This window comes from Bombina bombina, chromosome 2 (assembly GCF_027579735.1).
Source record: "Bombina bombina isolate aBomBom1 chromosome 2, aBomBom1.pri, whole genome shotgun sequence".
Lineage (NCBI taxonomy): Eukaryota > Metazoa > Chordata > Amphibia > Anura > Bombinatoridae > Bombina > Bombina bombina.
In genome coordinates, this window is record NC_069500.1 from 797,072,392 (window position 1) to 797,090,466 (window position 18,075).

Here is an 18,075-nt window from a genome sequence, read left to right on the forward strand (position 1 = left end):
CTTAATATTATTTGTCAGTGTATACCCCTACCTCTGTAACCAGCACAACAGCATTTTAAGGTGTTTTACAAAATACAAATAAATTATTATAATAAAAATAATATCATGGATTGTACTGAAAACTAGCAGGCATGGTTTTTCAGTTGTTAGCAATTCTTATATATACAATGATCTTGAATATTATTTATTTTTATTTGTTTCTTGTTGGATGTATCCATCAGCAATTATGTTCATGTAGAAATGTATTCTAATAAAACACATCATATCTTCTTTATATTTTTGTCTGAATGGCTTTGTTAAAGGAACTTTTCATTGTTTTATTCCTTAAGCTGTATATCAATGGGTTGAGCAAAGGAGTCACTACAGTGTAGAGCAATGAGAGTATTTTATTGATATTGTATGAATGACTTTTTGTTGAAGCTACATAGATCGCAATAAGTGTTCCATAATACATAAACACAACGGTCAGGTGGCAACTGCAGGTAGAAAAAGCTTTCTGCTTCCCGATGGTAGAAGGAATTTTGAGGATAGTGACTATAATATAGATGTAAGTGAAACAAATAAATAGAAGTGACGGCATTGTCACAATTATGGCAAATATTTTAGTTTCTGTTTCTGTCACAAAAGTTGTTGAACATGATCGTTTCATAATCAAGGTAAAATCACAGAAGAAGTGATCAATAACATTTGAGCCACAGAATTTTAAAAGATATACAAAGCAAGAAGCTGGTATTGTTAAAATAAGACTCGCTACCCATGCTCCAGAGGAGAGTTGAATGCAACGTCCCAAGCTCATGAGAGAGGAGTAATTTAAAGGGACACAGATTGCAAGATAACGATCATAGGACATTATTGTTAGAAGGAAACATTCTGTAACAGTTAAATATCCAAAAAGAAATATTTGGGTGAAACATCCCTCAATAGATATAGTACCATCTTCTCTCAGCAGGGAGTTTAGCATGTTGGGTATAATATTTGTAGTGCATAAGATTTCATCTAAAGAGAGGTGACTAAGGAAGAAATACATAGGAGACCAAAGCTCAGGACTCACAATTACCAATGTGATAATCAATGCATTCCCTGTTAATGTTGCAGAGTAAGTTATCAAGAACAAAAAGAAAAGTAAAATCTTATATTGATGGCTATATTGGAAACCTTGAAGCCAAAACTCAGTGATTATTGTTTGGTTTTCTTCATGATCCACATTTGTTGGCTGAATACAAATACAATAAAATGTTATTCTTTATGATAACAATATTTGTGTAAGTAAATTATGTAGATATTTACATATGCAAGTAATGTATACTGACACTTTACTGCTACCAGTACACTAACAGATATGAATTTATCTGTATTATATGAAACACAAGAGGTTTATTTAGTAGAAGTAGTCCGTCTTCATTGTTCTTAGGCTTCACAGTAAGATACATTTATGTTTTCTACATCATTCTTGATTCATTAAATAGACTTTTAGTAGAGGTGGTAATAATGTAATGCAACTCATGAATCCCTGGTAAGTTCATAAGGTTAACATAAAAATATATTTTTCTTACAATTCAGAAGGACATATGAAAATATGAACAGACCTAATAGATCTTATGATTCACAAGAGCCATCAAAATATGTTTGTTTTTTATCCTATATATTAGTTAGCTTTTACACAGTATTTACTGTATAGTTCTTTATCTCACTGACATTTTTAGCAATTTTATTTCAATGTATATTTGGTTTTTAACTGTGGCTTTATTTATAACTGCGTTTAATGAACTGATGTGCACTTTAATAATCAAAGAATTTGTATGCAAATAACTTAATTTTTTTTACTTAGAAATAAATGAGTATGTTTTTTCCTCTTACCTTTATTTGAATATCCATTCACATTTTAAAGAAATACTATATAATTACATGTACTGATGAATATAGAACCAAGGAATGTTAGTGTGCAGTGCTAATCTTGCCAGTAAATGTATATTTATATATGGTAAGAATCCCAAATGCACAATTACCCATAATACACAGAGGTGTGAAAAAATAGGTATGAGATTAGACAAAACTATTAATCCTCAAGTGAACTATATAAAATGTAGAAAGTTATTTTCATCATTAGATTAGAAATGTTAACATTTTTAAAATATAAGTGATTGGGCTGTTGTATCTGAACAAACATGCTGACAAGTCACAAAAAGTTAAAATATTTTTTTTTAATAAGGTTTCAATATTACAATGCATTCTGGTTAGACTGTAATGGAAGGCTAAACAAATTAACACGTTGGTCAACTTGACAAAATATATAATACAATTGGCCTTAATACAATTATAAGAATCAAGGCAAAGGTCAGGCAAACTAGACAGAGCCGAAAGTTGAAGAGTTAAATGCAGAGGTCATGAGAAGCAAGCCATGAAGCAGTTAACCAGCATCTTAAGGTTCAAAATTAAAATGGCTTAACCAACAACTTTGTGGAATTTTGGAAGGTTCTGGTCAAGAAAACAGAATGGTATTGCAAGCAAAGTCCATAACAGAAATAGGTCAATATCTGATTGCGAAATAGACTCTCATCAGCAACACTAAACATTACATTTTCCCTTTTAATTAGACATGTGCGATGCTAAAAAAATTGTTTAGTTTTCAATAGTTAAATAAATAATTTTGTTTCGGCAAATTAGTTTAGTTAAGTTTAAAAAAAAAATTTGCTTGGCAACTTAGTTAAGTAAAATCGTTTTTCAGATCCGTTTGTTTTTTTTATCCATTCTCTATTCATATTCATTATTCTATTCTAACATAACTAATTTGCTGGCAATTGCCGAAACAAAATGATCTAAAACTGCCATGGCCACCCACATCACAGACACTAAATAAAGCTATTAACCCCTAAACCACACACCCCCACATCGCCAGCACTACCAAAACATATTAACCTCTGAACCGCACTCCCCACACACATCGCCGACACTATCTAAATCACTAAATAAAGCTATTAACCCCTAAACAATCAAAATTATCAAAAACAATACAAATTATTCCTATTCTAATACCCCGTTTAAAAAAAATAAAAAAACACCCCAAATTAAAAAAAACCTAATCTATAATAAACTACCAAGGGCCCTTAAAAAGGCCTTTGTAGACCTTTAAAAGAGCCTTTTGCAGGTCATTGCCCTAAAGTTAACAGCTCTTTTGCAAAAAAAGAAAAACAAACACCCCCTAACATTACATACCGCCACCCTCCAAACCCACAAAATAAAAATAAATATAATTTACCCATTGCCCGAAAAGAGCATTTGTATGGGCATTGCCTTTAAAAGGTCATTCAGATATTTTTCGGCCCATTAAAAATAAAAAATGCCAAATCTAAAAAAAAAAACACCCCAAAAATAAAAAAAATCCCATTGCAAAAAAGAACAAATGAAATGATCTAAAATAATAAAAATTATTTCTATTCTAATACTTCATTTAACCCCCCCCCAAAAAAAAAACAACCCTAATCTGTAATAAACTACCAAGGGCCTTTTGTAGGGCATTGCCCTAAAGTAAACAGCTATTTTGCTAAAAATTAAAAACAACCCCCCCCTAACATTACAAAGCCCCAGCCCCCCAAACCCACAAAAAAAAAAAACCTAACTAAAAAAAAAACTAATCTACCCATTGCCTCAAAAATGGCATTTGTATGAGCATTGCCCTTAAAAGGGCATTTAGCTCTTTTTTGGCCCATTTTAATAAAAAAGCCCTAATCTAAAAAAAACCTACCCCCTAAAAAACAGAAAAAAAATCCTAACACTAACCCCAAAATCGGTACTCACAGTTGCTGAAGTCCGAACGATCTTCATCCCAGTGGTGAAGTATCTTCATCCAGGCAGCTCAATCTTCATCCATCGCAGCACCGGCATTTCTTCATCCCTGCGGCAGCAGAGCGGTTGATGTGCAGAGCCGGAGGTCCAGGCAGAGGTCCATCGGTTTGACGTGGAGATCCTCTTCATGCGATCGTCCTCCGCACACTGAGGATTCAATGCAAGGTACCCCTTTTATAATGGGGTACCGTTGCATTTCTATTGGCTGAAAAATTAAAATAAGCCAATAGGAATTAGAGCTGCTTAAATCCTATTGGCTTATTTGAACAATGGGTTAATAAGTTTAATAGGTAATAGGTTTAGATTGTGTCTGCGATGTTTGAGAATGGCGGTTTAGGGGTTAATAGGTTTAGTAAGTGTCTGCGATGTCGGGGAACTGCGGTTTAGGGGTTAATAGCTTTATTTTGTGATTTACTTGGTGTCGGAAATATCGGGGAACTGCGGTTTATATTAGAACAATGAAAAATTCGTAATATGAATAAAGAATGGATCTGAAAATTCAGAAAATGATTTATTCATTTTCAGAATTTTTCGGGATTTTAGTTATGGTGCCGATTTGGAAATTTGGATGCATTTGAATCTTTGAATCGGCCAAAATTCAGCCGAAAACTAAATTAGGCCAAAACTAAATGCACATGTCTACTTTTAATCCTTAAAGTCCCTAAGCAGTTTACATTGACCAGATTTCTTGCTTTGCATTTCCTAAATATTAATGTACTTAAAATAATACTGTACTGTACAATTTCTAAAAATGCAAGTATGAAAAAAAGGAAAGATAACGGATTTGCTAAAACACCATTTCTAGTCGTTGCAAATTGGAATTTCCGGATTCTCATATTTCATAGAAATCATGTTAGCTGTATGTGATATTGTGTATGTTAAATACAAATACATATGTCGATTTCAGTCATGCCTGCAATATCATAACAAAGATTTTGTCTTCCATTTGTACATAATAAAAGTGAACCAAAAATGTCACCATGTTACTGATTCATATCACAAACTAATCTCTCTAACAATAGCCTTGATCACAATATGTTGGACACGGCCTGTTTGTCTTTTTTTTGGCCACTTTTTGGATTTAATGCATTCACAATATTGTGTTTTTGGCTTTTTTCCGCACTTGTAAATGTGTTTTTGTATCCTCACTAAAAGCCCTAGTTTCTGTGGGGCTGAAAAGTTCTTAATGATCACAATCCATTTTTGAGTGACTTTTCAACATCTTTTTGTAGCCAGTTTTTACTTCAATGATTCAACACCTCAAGGCACTTAATACGTCCTCAAAAAGGCATTATGTACATCTTTGCAACTATTTCACAGGAATATGGAAATAGTCTATTATCTTGAACATGATCAAAACTCTGTGACATTGTAGACCTTTATTAACATACATGGCATTGATTCATTAAAGCTCCACTTATCCCTATTGTAGAGGCTGTATACAGTGGACACTGAACACATTTGTCTATGTATTAATTCATATATATATGTGTTGAATACATGATATCCTTTATAGCTAAGGGGCTCTGCAGGAAAAGGACCCCAACATCTATAAATGGCGTGATTTTATTTTTATTTTAATATTTGATTTAAAGTCACACTTGCACTGTCATTTTTATTACTAACAGTACTGGCATCTTCAAAACTGTTTTGCGGCTAAGTGTTTACTCCAGCAATGTAATATTGACCTAAGTTTTGATTATTATTTTTTTAAAGGATGAGGAAATGTTACAGTTCATTATTGAACTGTCATTCTTAACCTGATTTGTAGTTTTTAGTTCTTGAGGTACTCTGCACTAGACAGCTATAGAAACCATTTGTTTTATTAAAAGTGGGTGTTTTGAGTTAGCAATTTATAAGACTGAAAAAAACACCCACTGTGTGGGGCAGGAATAGCACTGTTTTTTTAAAACATTAAAAGCTCCATGACTGAAAGATTTCAGGACTTGTTTGTGGACTTTTCTTCCCAAATGTAACACTACTTTGGATCTGATTTAAAATGTACCCAGTATCAGTACATTTGACCCCCATTATCTTAACTGCACCAACTATAAGATATTAATTTGCTGATCTTATGAATTGTACCTGGGATAATACTTAATTGGGGCACTTTGTTCTTTATATTATTTTTTCCAAGTTTTTAAGCTGTCACCATGGTAATGAAAAATAGTATGCTTTTGGTGATTGTTTTTTAGACTTACATAAATAGGAACTGTTTTCTACATTCAGTATTTTATGATTGCTGTTTTATAAGTATAATTAAGTGACATATCTGTCAGTCTAATCATTGTAGTAGAGAGAAACTGGTCTGCAAGATAACCATACTTGTTAAAGGCTTTAACCTACCCAATATCACTAGGCTAACATTTCTGGGTGTTTTAGTAGCTAGTTTTCTAAAAGTATTTTGTTTTTCTATTATTTTAAGGGGTTTACTGGGGTACATTGTGGAGATGACCCCCATAAGAGGTGTGATTTACAGGTTGGAGATATTGTGCAGCGGGAGTTTAATTAGATTTTAAGGTGAGTAATTGTGGTGGAACCGGCATGCAGATTGAATAATTGTGGCACGGCAGGATCACAGTTATGATAGAAGATGTGAAGTTCCATTACAGTGTTTAATAATTGGTTATTGCTGGGTTTTCAGTTTTAAGCACATTCCACTGCATAGTCAACCACGCTATAACCCATTTATCTAATGCTTTTGCAAAGCCTCTGACCCACATATACCTGATATATTGCATAGTGACAGTTTGATACCAGCATTTCACTCATTCAGGAATACATTTTGGTAGTTTGTCAAAGGATTTCTGAAACTTTAAATTTAAAAAAAAAATAATAATAATATATATATATATATATATATATATATATATATATATACAGTCATGGCCAAAAATATTGTCACCCCTGCATTTCTGTCAGGCACCCCTTCACCCAGAAAATTGTTGCAATTACAAATGTTTAAGCATTCTCATGTTTATTTATCTTGTTTGTATTGGTATGACACAAAAAGTGGAGAAAAAACTCCAAAAATGGATAATTGTAAGAAATAATTGCATTCCAAGTTTGTGATGCTAGTGTAATTTATAATTAAACTCACCTGCATCAATTAACAGGTGCTGACAATATAGAAATCACACTGGCAACCAGTTAAATTGGTGAAAAATTGACTCAACCTTTCTGTTGTGTGTCTCTGTGAGCCACACTGAGCATGGAGAAGAGAAAGAGCAGCAAATAATTGTCTGAGGATTTGAGAACAAAAATTGTGGAAAAGCATGGACAATCTCAGGGGTACAAGTCCATCTCCAGAGATCTTAATGTTCATGTGTCCACTGTGCGCAACATTGTCAATAAGTTTTCAGCCCATGGCACTGTAGTTAATCTCCCTGGACGTGGACAAAAGTGAAAAATGTATAAAAAATTGCAACAAAGGATTGTTCAAATGGTGGATACAGAACCCCGATCAACGTCCAGAGAAATTCAGCTTGCACTATACGTCACCATCTGACTGAAAAGGGACACTATGGTAGGAGACCCAGGAGGACCCCACTGCAAAAACATAAAATAGCAGTATTGGAGTTTGCCAAAACTTACCTGAGGAAGCCAAAATCCTTTTGGGAGAATGTGCTGTGGACAGACGCAGTGACGTGCAGTGATAGGAGGCAGGGAAGGCAGAGCCTCCCCTGTCAAATCATAGAAAAAAAGTTTTTAATAATCAAATCATAGAAAAAAAGTTTTTAATAATTTATAAAAAAAAAAGTTGTCTAGTGTTGTGCAAGACTTGACTCACTGACCACGCCCCCCCTAGGTACATTCCTTACCCCTTCCCTCTGCAATGCCACCGTAGCAATATGATATCCATGATGAATCAATCATCACCCATTTTGCGAAATTAAGGAGAGGCAGTGAACCTTTCAGCTGCCCTCCTTTCATTACAAAACATGGATGCTTGATGGTTACAGTCTAGCGCCGCCCAGTGGTATCTCTCATGCCACTCATGCCCAACCTGCTTTTGCTACACCATATTTAGCCCCCTTTAGATCACCTTACCCACATGCAATCCCCCTGTAAAAGAAGTGTTTTTTATTATAATACATGGGGTTCATATCCACACTTTAATCACTTCACCCTATGCCCACACCTTTAATGCCCACACTTATGCCCAACCTGCTTTTACTACACCATATTTAGTCCCTTTCAGACCCCCTTACCAACATATAATCCCCCTGTAACAGAAGTGGCTTCTTTTTTATAACACAAGGGGTAGGTTGTATGTGACTGGCTTATATAAGATTAGGATAAATGTGACTGGGGTCTATAAGCATAGGTAGGTTATATGTGACTGATTTATATAAGCATAGGATACATTTGACTGGCTTCTATAAGCATAGGTTATGCGTGACTTGCTTCTATAAGCATAGGTTACACAAGGGTGTGATGTGAGAAAGTATGGGAGAGTGTGTGTCACCGTGTGTATGTGACAGAGAGAATGTATGTGGGAAAGTGTGTGTGAGTATAAGAGAGTATGTGAGAGTGACAGGGATTGTGAGAGAGTATGAGTGATAGTATGGGAGAGGGTATATAAGAGAGTGAGTGGGTGTGTGAGAAGGTGAGATTGATAAGAGCGTGATAGTGTGTGGGAGAGAGCATGTGTATGTACATGTGTGTTTCTCGGGCGTATCAAAGCCAGTGTCTCACCAGCTTCTGAACTCACCTCACGTCACTGGACAGAAAAAAAAAATGTACAGGTTTTTGGTAAAGCCCATCATTCTACTTTTTTCAGAAAAAGAAATTATGCTTTTAAAGGAAAGAATACAGTCCCTACAGTCAAACATGGTGGAGGTTCGCTGATGTTTTGGGGTTGCTTTGCTGCTTCCGGCACTGGATGTCATTATGAAATCTGAAGACTACCAAAGAATTATGTGGTGCAATGTAGGGCCCAGTGTCAAAATGTTGGGTCTCCATCAGAGGTTATGTGGCATACAGCAGGACAATAACCCAAAGCACACGACAAAGCACTGGAGAGTACTGAACTGACCAGCATTGAGTCCAGATCTCAATCCCATAGAGCACATGTGGAGAGCTCATACAGCAGTTGGGAAAAGGAACCTTTCTAATCTGAGAGACCTGGAGCAGTTGGCGAAAAAAGAGTTGTCCAAAATTCCAGTAGAGAGGTGTAAGAAACTCATTGATGGTTACAGGAAGCGATTAATTTCAGATATTTTTTCCAAGGGGTGTGCTACCAAATATTAAATTGAGAGTGCAAATAATTTTGTCCAGTCCATTTTTTGGAGTTTTGCATGGAATGTATCAAATTTGGCTTTGTTTCCTCCACCACTTTTTTGTGTCATACCAATACAAACAAAAGAAATAAACATGAAAATGCCTAAACATTTGTAATTGCAACAATTTTCTGGGCATCGTGGTGCATTATCTGACAGAAATGCAAGGGTGCCAATATGTTTGGCCATGACTGTATATATATATTTACAGTATCTCACAAAAGTACACCCCTCACATTTTTATAAATATTTTATTATATCTCTTCATGTGACTCCACTGAAGAAATTACACTTTGCTACAATGTAAAGTAGTGAGTGTACAGCCTAAATAACAGTGTAAATTTGCTGTCCCATCAAAATAATTCAAAACACAGCCATTAATGTCTAAACTGTTGGCAACAAAAGTGAGTACACCCCTAAAGGGAAAAGTCCAAATTTATTAATTTTTTATTAATTTTTTTTTATTAATTAATTAGCCATTTTCCCTCCCCAGTGTTATGTGACTCGTTAGTGTTACAAGGTCTCAGGTGTGAATGGGGAGCAGGTGTGTTAAATTTGGTGTTATCGCTCTCACACTCTCTCATACTGGTCACTGGAAGTTCAACATGGCACTTCATGGCAAAGAACTCTCTGAGGATCTGAAAAGAAGAATTGTTGCTCTACATACAGATGGCCTAGGCTATAAGAAGATTGCCAAGACCCTAAAACTGAGCTGCAGCACGGTGGGCGAGACCATACAGTGGTTTCACAGGACTGGTTCTACTCAGAACAGGCCTCGCCATGGTCGACCAAAGAAGTTGAGTGCACGTGCTCAGCGTCATATCCAGAGATTGTCTTTGGGAAATAGACGTATGAGTGCTGCTAGCATTGCTGCAGAGGTCGAAGGGGTGGGGGGTCAGCCTGTCAGTACTCAGGCCATACGCCACACACTGCATTAAATTGGTCTGCATGGCTGTCATCCCAGAAGGAAGCTTCTTCTAAAGATGATGCACAAGAAAGCCCACAAACAGTTTGCTGAAGACAAGCAGACTAAGGACATGGATTACTGGAACCATGTCCTGTGGACGGATGAGACCAAGATAAACTTATTTGATTCAGATGGTGTTAAGCGTGTGTGGCGGCAACCAGGTGAGGAGGAGTACAAAGACAAGTGTGTCTTGCCTACAATCAAGCATGGTGGTGGGAGTGTCATGGTTTGGGCCTGCATGAGTGCTGCTGGCACTGGGGAGCTACAGTTTATTGAGGGAACCATGAATGCCAACATGTACTGTGACATACTGGGTCATTCCAACATGATAACAACCCCAAACACACCTCCAAGATGACCACTGCCTTGCTAAAAAAGCTTAGGGTAAAGGTGATATACTGGCCAAGCATGTCTCCAGACCTAAACGCTATTAAGCATCTGTGGGGCATCCTCAAACAGAAGGTGGGGGAGCACAAGGTCTCTAACATCCACCAGCTCCGTCATATCGTCATGGAGGAGTGGAAGAGGACTCCAGTGGCAACCTGTGAAGCACTGGTGAACTCCATGACCAAGAGGGTTAAGGCAGTGCTGTAAAATAATGGTGACCACACAAAATATTGACACTTTGCGCCCAATTTGGACATTTCCACTTAGGGGTGTACTCACTTTTGTTGCCAATGGTTTAGATATTAATGGCTGTGTGTTGAGTTATCTTGAGGAGACAGCAAATTTACACTGTTATACATGCTGTACACTCACTACTTTACATTGTAGCAAAGTGCCATTTCTTCAGTGTTGCCACATGAAAAGATATAATAAAATATTTACAAAAATGTGAGGGGTGTACTCACTTTTGTGAGATACTGTATATATATATATATATATATATATATATATATATATATATAAATATTTATACATGCATACACATATATACACTCAAATAACTGAAAATCATTTGTATTCAATTTGAATATTTAATAATCACCTAGATTACGAGTTTTGAGTGCTATAGGGAAAGTAAAGAACGCCACAAAAGTGGCGTTATTTAATTCCCTATAGCGCTGTTATTACAAGTTTAAAAAAACACTGCTTGTGCAGGCGATTTGGAGATTTTAATCTCCATACCGCTCCCAAAACAAGCAATGTGTTTGATGTGCTCGTGCACGCTTTCCCCATAGACATCAATGGGATAAGCCGGCAAAAAAAAGTCTAACACCTGCGATCATGAAAACAAAAGTTCCGTAACGCAGCCCAATTGATGTCTATGGGGAGGATAAAATACAGTTTCATTCGAATTAGCCAAAAGAATGAGAGCTGTTTAAATCCTGTTGGCTGATTTGAATAGCCAATAGGATTTTAGCAGTCCTAATTCCTATTGGCTGATTCCAATTTTTCAGCCAATAGGAATGCAAGGGACGCCATCTTGAATCGTGTCCCTTGCATTGAAGATTCAGTGTACGACGGCGACCGTATGAAGAGGATGCTCTGCGTCGGATGTCTTAAGGATGGACCCGCTCTTCGTCGGTTGGATGAAGATCGACGAGGCCGCCTGGATGAAGGCTTCTTGCCGCATGGATAATGACTTCGCCGGCTGGATGAAGATAGAAGAGGCCGTCTGGATGAAGACTTCTTGCCGAATGGATAATGACTTCGCCGGCTGGATGAAGATCCTTCAAGCGGGACTTCAACAACTGTAAGTGGATCGTCAGGGGTTAGTGTTAGGTTTTTTTAAGTTTTTTTTTTAGTTTAGAGCATGGGCAGTAAAAGAGCTAAATGCCATTTTAAGGGCAATGCCCATACAAATGCCCTTTTCAGGGCAATGTTTAGCTTAGGTTATTTTAGATAGTTTTTTTATTTGGGGGGCATGGTTGGGTGGTGGGTTTTACTGTTGGGGTGGGTGTTTGTATTTTTTTTACAGGTAAAAGAGCTGATATCTTTGGGGCAATGCCCCACAAAAGGCCGTTTTAAGGGCCATTGGTAGTTTATTGTAGGCTAGTTTTTTTTTATTTTGATAGGCCTATTAGATTAGGTGTAATTCTTTTTTATTTTTGATAATTTGTTTGTTATTTTTCGTAATTTAGTGGGGGTTTTTTTGTAATTTAGATTTTATTTTTAGTAGTGTTAGGATTTTTTATTGGTAGTTTAGTTTTATTTAATTGGTAGTTAGTTTAATTTTAGTTTAATAATTATAATAGTTTAATTGTTAGTTTAAAATTTTTTTTTTTAATTTGACAGGTAAGTTTTAATTTAATTTAAGTTAGGGAAATTGTAATTTAAATATAAAGTTAGGGGGTCGTTAGGTTTAGGGGTTACTAGTTTAAATTAGTTTATTTTGTTGTGGGTGCTTTCAGTTTAGGGGTTATTAGTTTATTTTAGTATATTTCGTTGTGGGGGCTTGCGGTTTAGGGGTTAATAGGTTTATTATAGCGGCGGTGTGGGCGGACAGCAGATTAGGGATTAATAATATTTAAATAGTGTGTGCGATGCGGAGGGCGGCAGTTTAGGGGTTAATAAGTTTATTATAGTGGCGGCGATGTTGGGAGCAGTGGAATAGGGGTTAATACATTTTCTTTAGTGGTGGCGATGTCGGGAGCGGCAGATTAGGGGTTAATAAATTTATTATAGTGTTTGCGATGCGGGAGGGCCTCGGTTTAGGGGTTAATAGGTCGTTTATGGGTGTTTAGTGTACTTTTTAACACTTTAGTTGTAAGTTTTATGTAACAGCTTTGTAGCATAAAACTCATAACTACTGACTTTAGATGGCGGTACGGATTTTGTCGTTTTAGACTGTAATGCTTACTTTTTAGCCAGAATGCAAAACTCATAATACCAGCGCTATGGGAGTCCCATGAAAAAACTTAATTTTTACGTGTGCGGTACTGACTTTGCCTTACAGGCTTAAAGGTGTGCGGTACACCTATACCGACAACACTTGTAATAGCTGCAGTGCTGTTTTAACACTGAAAATGCCATATTTTCAGCGTTCCGAGTCGCAACACAAAACTTGTAATCTAGGTGAATGTGTTTTACTGTGTAAGTATTAAAAATATTTCACATTCCAAAGTTCTTCACATAGGGGAAAATGTTCAATGTATTTTTAAATAGATATTCCTAAATATATCTCTCTCTATATATATATCTATACCAATAAATATATATATATATATTATATACAGTATATATATATATATATATATATATATATATATATATATATATATATATATATATATACAGTATATATATATATATATATATATATATGTATAAATAATATATTAAGGTAGGAAAAATCCTATTGGCTGATGCAATCAGCCAATAGAATTGAAGTTCAATCCTATTGGCTGATCCAATCAGCCAATAGGATTAAGCTCACATTCTATTGGCTGTTTCAATCAGCCAATAGAATGCGAGCTCAATCCTATTGGCTGATTGCATCAGCCAATAGGATTTTTCCTACCTTAATTCCGATTGGCTGATAGGATTCTATCAGCCAATTGGAATTGAAGGGACACCATCTTGGATGACATCACTTAAAGGAACCTTCATTCTTCAGTCGCCGTCGGATGGAAGAGGATGCTCCGCGTCGGATGTCTTCAAGATGGACCCGCTCCGCTCCGGATGGAAGAAGATAGAAGATGCCGCCTGGATGAAAACTTCTGCCGGTCTGGATGTCCTCTTCTGGCCGGATCGGATGAAGACTTCTGCCCCTCTGGAGGTCCACTTGTGCTCGGCTGGGTGAAGACGTCTCAAGATAGGGTGATCTTCAAGGGGGTAGTGTTAGGTTTTTTTAAGGGGGGATTGGGTGGTTTTTAGAGTAGGGTTGGGTGTGTGGGTGGTGGGTTTTAATGTTGGGGGGGTATTGTATTTCTTTTTTTACAGGTAAAAGAGCTGATTACTTTGGGACAATGTCTGCAAAAAGCCCTTTTAAGGGCTATTTGTAATTTAGTACAGGTTAGGGAATTTTATTATTTTGGGGGGCTTTTTTATTTTATTAGGGGGATTAGAGTAGGTGTAATTAGTGTTTTCGCATTCCCCCATAGAAGTCAATACAGAAAAAAGAAGCAAATAAACCTAACACCCACTCTCTCGTGCAAACACTATAGCATTTACTCAATTGCACTAACACAACATGAAAATATGAATATTTCATATTCCACTGTTCTTAATATAACGGAATATTTTCTATTTATTCATAATTAAATATTTCTACATATGTCTGATTTTTATATATATATATATATATATATATATATATATATATATATATATATATATATATATATATATATATATATATAATATACATATATATATATATATATATATATATATATATATATATATATATATATATATGTATATAAGTGTAAATTGCGATTGCACTAGTTTTACTCAACTTGTAATATCAGCACAATTAAAACTGCTTGCGAAAAGAAGATAATCTAGCCCTTTATGTTTGCAATGAAAAGTAATTGATAATGTAAATAATTTTTCCCGTTAAAAAAATGTTGACATTGTGTATTTAATTTTATGAATTTTTATATTTACTATATTTACTATTCTGTAGAAATAAATGTCCTTTTTTAGTTATTGTTGTTGTTTTGTTTTTAACCTTGATGTTTATGCATATTGTACTCAGGGGCTTTTATATATTTAAAATGTAACCTATCTAATACTTCTAAAATCCCTTTATGTATGCCATATTTCTAAGCTTCTTAAAATTATTTTAGTTAAAGATATTTAAGAATAAAGGGACTTTCTTATAAAAAATAAATTTAACTAGACTGGACAGTTAATTAAAAATACCAATTATCTGCTGCAGACCTTAATTTAGCATCAAAGATAAATAAAGGAAATCACAGCAACATAGTGTGAGACTTATTGCTGGATTTACTTCGGTAGTCTCTAGATAGCAGTTTCTCAGGAGTCCCTCTCTCCTGTGTAAACTATTGGTGCATGTATAAAATACAGCAATGTTCCAGGCCAGAACGCTCTTTCTCAAGCTTGTGTATTGTAATAACTTTATTGATAACTTTCATATGCTTGTGGCTACTGTCGTTATAGAACAACAAAGGCTGGGATGGTTTGGACAACTAGATTCTTCGGAGATACAACCAATGCAAAAGGAAATCTGCTAGACTGTTCAGGTTCAAAATTATTCTCAGGTAAGTGCCAGTGATAACTGTCAGCCAACATAACTAGATTATGTAAACCTGTTTTTTTCTCCAGCATTAGCTAGTTTAGCATTAATTTACAGAACCTGGCTTAGTCATTAAAAGCCTTTTGTACTGACCAAAATCAGAATTAATTCCTCACATGTCTTTTCTTATTTTTATTTTTGTAGATTTTGGAGTGTTACTTCTACTCGATCAATGAAACTCTGCAGACTGTACAGTAGTGGGCTAAAGGAACTCTAGAAGGCTATGGACATATAGGAGAAATTCAAATGAAAAAAAAAGTGAAGTTTCTGTTTTATTATCCTTGCATGTAGCATCATGAGCATGCATTTTAGTTTAAAACTTGCACAAGAGCAAATACAGACGTTAGCAGTGTTAGAAGCCTGTGTCCATTTAACTTTCTTTTGGGTAATTTGACTTACTGTTTTTCAAAGAAATAGATCTATTTATGGCTTTAATTTGTCAGAATTCACCTTTTCACTAATTGTTATAAGGATAGACTAATTTGCTCCATGACCTGTATAGGGATACACTATATTTTTGGCCACAAGTGATGACTAGGGACAACATCACTGTGGTTAAAGAGTTCTTCCTGGTAGGATTTTCAAGTATTAAAAGCTGCAATATTTTATTATTTATTATCTTTCTAATGATCTACTGCATGACACTATTGGGAAACTCTCTTATAAGTGTGTTGGTATCAATTAGCCATAACTTAAAGTCTCCCATGTACATCTTTCTATTGCATTTATCTTTAGCAGATCTTCTTCTCACCATTAATATTGCCCCCAATATGTTATATATTGTTTTAATGGAGGGTGGTTATATAGATATTGCTGGTTGCATCACTCAGTTTTACCTTCTTGGATGCTCAGGAATAACAGAATGCCTCTTGCTAACAGTGATGTCCTATGATCGATACCTGGCCATATGTAACCCATTACGCTATAGGACGATTATGAACAGTAGTTGTTGTTATCAATTGGTTACATGCTGTTGGTCATGTGGATTCAGCCTAATGTTGGTTACAGTTATTTTGGTAAGCAGGTTACAGTTCTGTGGCCACATCATAAACTACCTGTTCTGTGACCTTACTCCCCTGTTAGAAATGGCTTGTTCAGATACCTACACTGTGGAAATAGAAAACATTATTGTTGCTGTTTTGGTGACCCTTTTCCCATCTTTGTTTATCCTAATAACATATGTTTGTATTCTCCTTACAATTCTAAGAATATCTTCCAGTACTGGAAGACACAAAGCTTTCTCCACTTGTAGTTCTCATCTGATTGTTGTGTGCATGTATTATGGGTCCCTAGTCACAATATATGTGTTCCCTTCCAGAATAAATGCAATGAATATAAAAAAGGTTTTATCTCTCTTATATACTCTTGTTACTCCATTTTTTAACCCAATAATATACAGTCTGAGGAACCAAGAGATTATAGCAGCTATTAGAGTATATATAGTACCACATTCAATAAATTAAAAAAATATATAATAAATCTTTTACTTATTCATTTATTTGTTTATTTATTTACTTATTATTTGCTTGTTTGATTATTTGCAATTCTATAGTTAAAATGACTGGAATTTATCGTAAAAAAAGAAAGAAAGAATTAGGAATTTCAAGTTAATTTATTGAAATTTTAAATATATTTTTATTATTTTTATACTCAGGGCTCATAGATATTTTTTTTTTAGTTTTTCAGGCTACGTTAAATTTTCATGTGTTGCTGCATACTTCTTTATACTTTATATGAAGATACATTGTTCTTTTTTTATAATAACTGATATTTATTTATAGCTAATGGCTAATTTATGTACAAAGGTAGCACAGTTCATTTATATAGATACTGTTAGTGATTATATTTATTCATATTGTTTATTAAGTTTTTCTGTATTGATTAATAAATTCCTTTAATATTATTTCATCCAAGTGTTATGTTTCTTTTATGCGAGGCAGGATTTAAACAGGCTAAATGAGGAAGGGGATATCACGAGAGGAAAAACAATGATGAAATAAGAAGGTTGGCTTTATGGAATATAGCAAGAAGAAAGGAATAAGGCCTATAGGGGCCAGAACACAAACTTATAGGGACAGAGGAGAGTCAAATGGGAAGCATCAAGTTAGGTTCAACAGCAGTTTTAAAGGCCGTAAAGTCTGTCAATTTCCCAGATCACTGAAAAGCAAAAGGACATTATGTTAATTGAAATATCTTATTTACATCTATAAACGGTTAGGGTGTTATCCTTATCACAAACCAACATAAAGACTAGAGTAATCTGGTATTACAAATGAATGGTAAGAGATGTTTACTAGATAATCTTAAAGGGACAGTCTACTCCAAAATATTTATTGTTTAAATAACACCTTTACTATCCATTCCCCAGCTTTGCACAACCAACATTGCTATATTAATTTACTTTAGAACCTTTAAAACTCTAAGGGGCGATTTATCAAATGTTGTGCGGACATGATTCGCTGTCGGTATTTAACATTGCACAAGCATTTAACAAGAAATGCTTGTGCAAAGCCACCCCCTGCACATTCGCAGCCAATCGGTTGCTAGCAGGGGGTGTCAATCATCCCGATCGTATCTGATCGGGATGATTGCAGTCCACCACCTAAGATGTGGTGTGGACGAGTTAAGAAGCTTTTGACCGCTGCTTCTTAACTTATGTTTCCGGCAAGCCGGAAGGCTCACATAGAATAAAATGCATCTGCTGCTTGATAAATGTATCCCAAAATCTCTGCCCATCTCTAAGCCCCTGCAGGCTGCCTTTATCTCAGTGCATTTTA

At 35.4% G+C, this 18,075-nt stretch overlaps 2 protein-coding genes across 2 annotated transcripts; one reads left to right on the forward strand and one right to left on the reverse strand.

The window, feature by feature from the left end:
• Window positions 1-271: 271 nt before the first annotated feature.
• On the reverse strand, window positions 272-1,875 carry LOC128647279 (olfactory receptor 5G3-like). The gene is made up of 2 exons (XM_053700072.1): window positions 1,858-1,875; window positions 272-1,213 (listed from the first exon to the last, which is right to left on the reverse strand). Exons 1-2 carry the CDS (start codon window positions 1,873-1,875, stop codon window positions 272-274), a joined length of 960 nt encoding a protein of 319 aa, XP_053556047.1.
• A 13,953-nt stretch (window positions 1,876-15,828) lies between these two features.
• LOC128647280 (olfactory receptor 11L1-like) lies at window positions 15,829-16,761 on the forward strand. Its single transcript, XM_053700073.1, has one exon. The coding sequence runs from the start codon at window positions 15,829-15,831 to the stop codon at window positions 16,759-16,761; it is 933 nt and encodes a 310-aa protein (XP_053556048.1).
• Window positions 16,762-18,075: the final 1,314 nt, after the last annotated feature.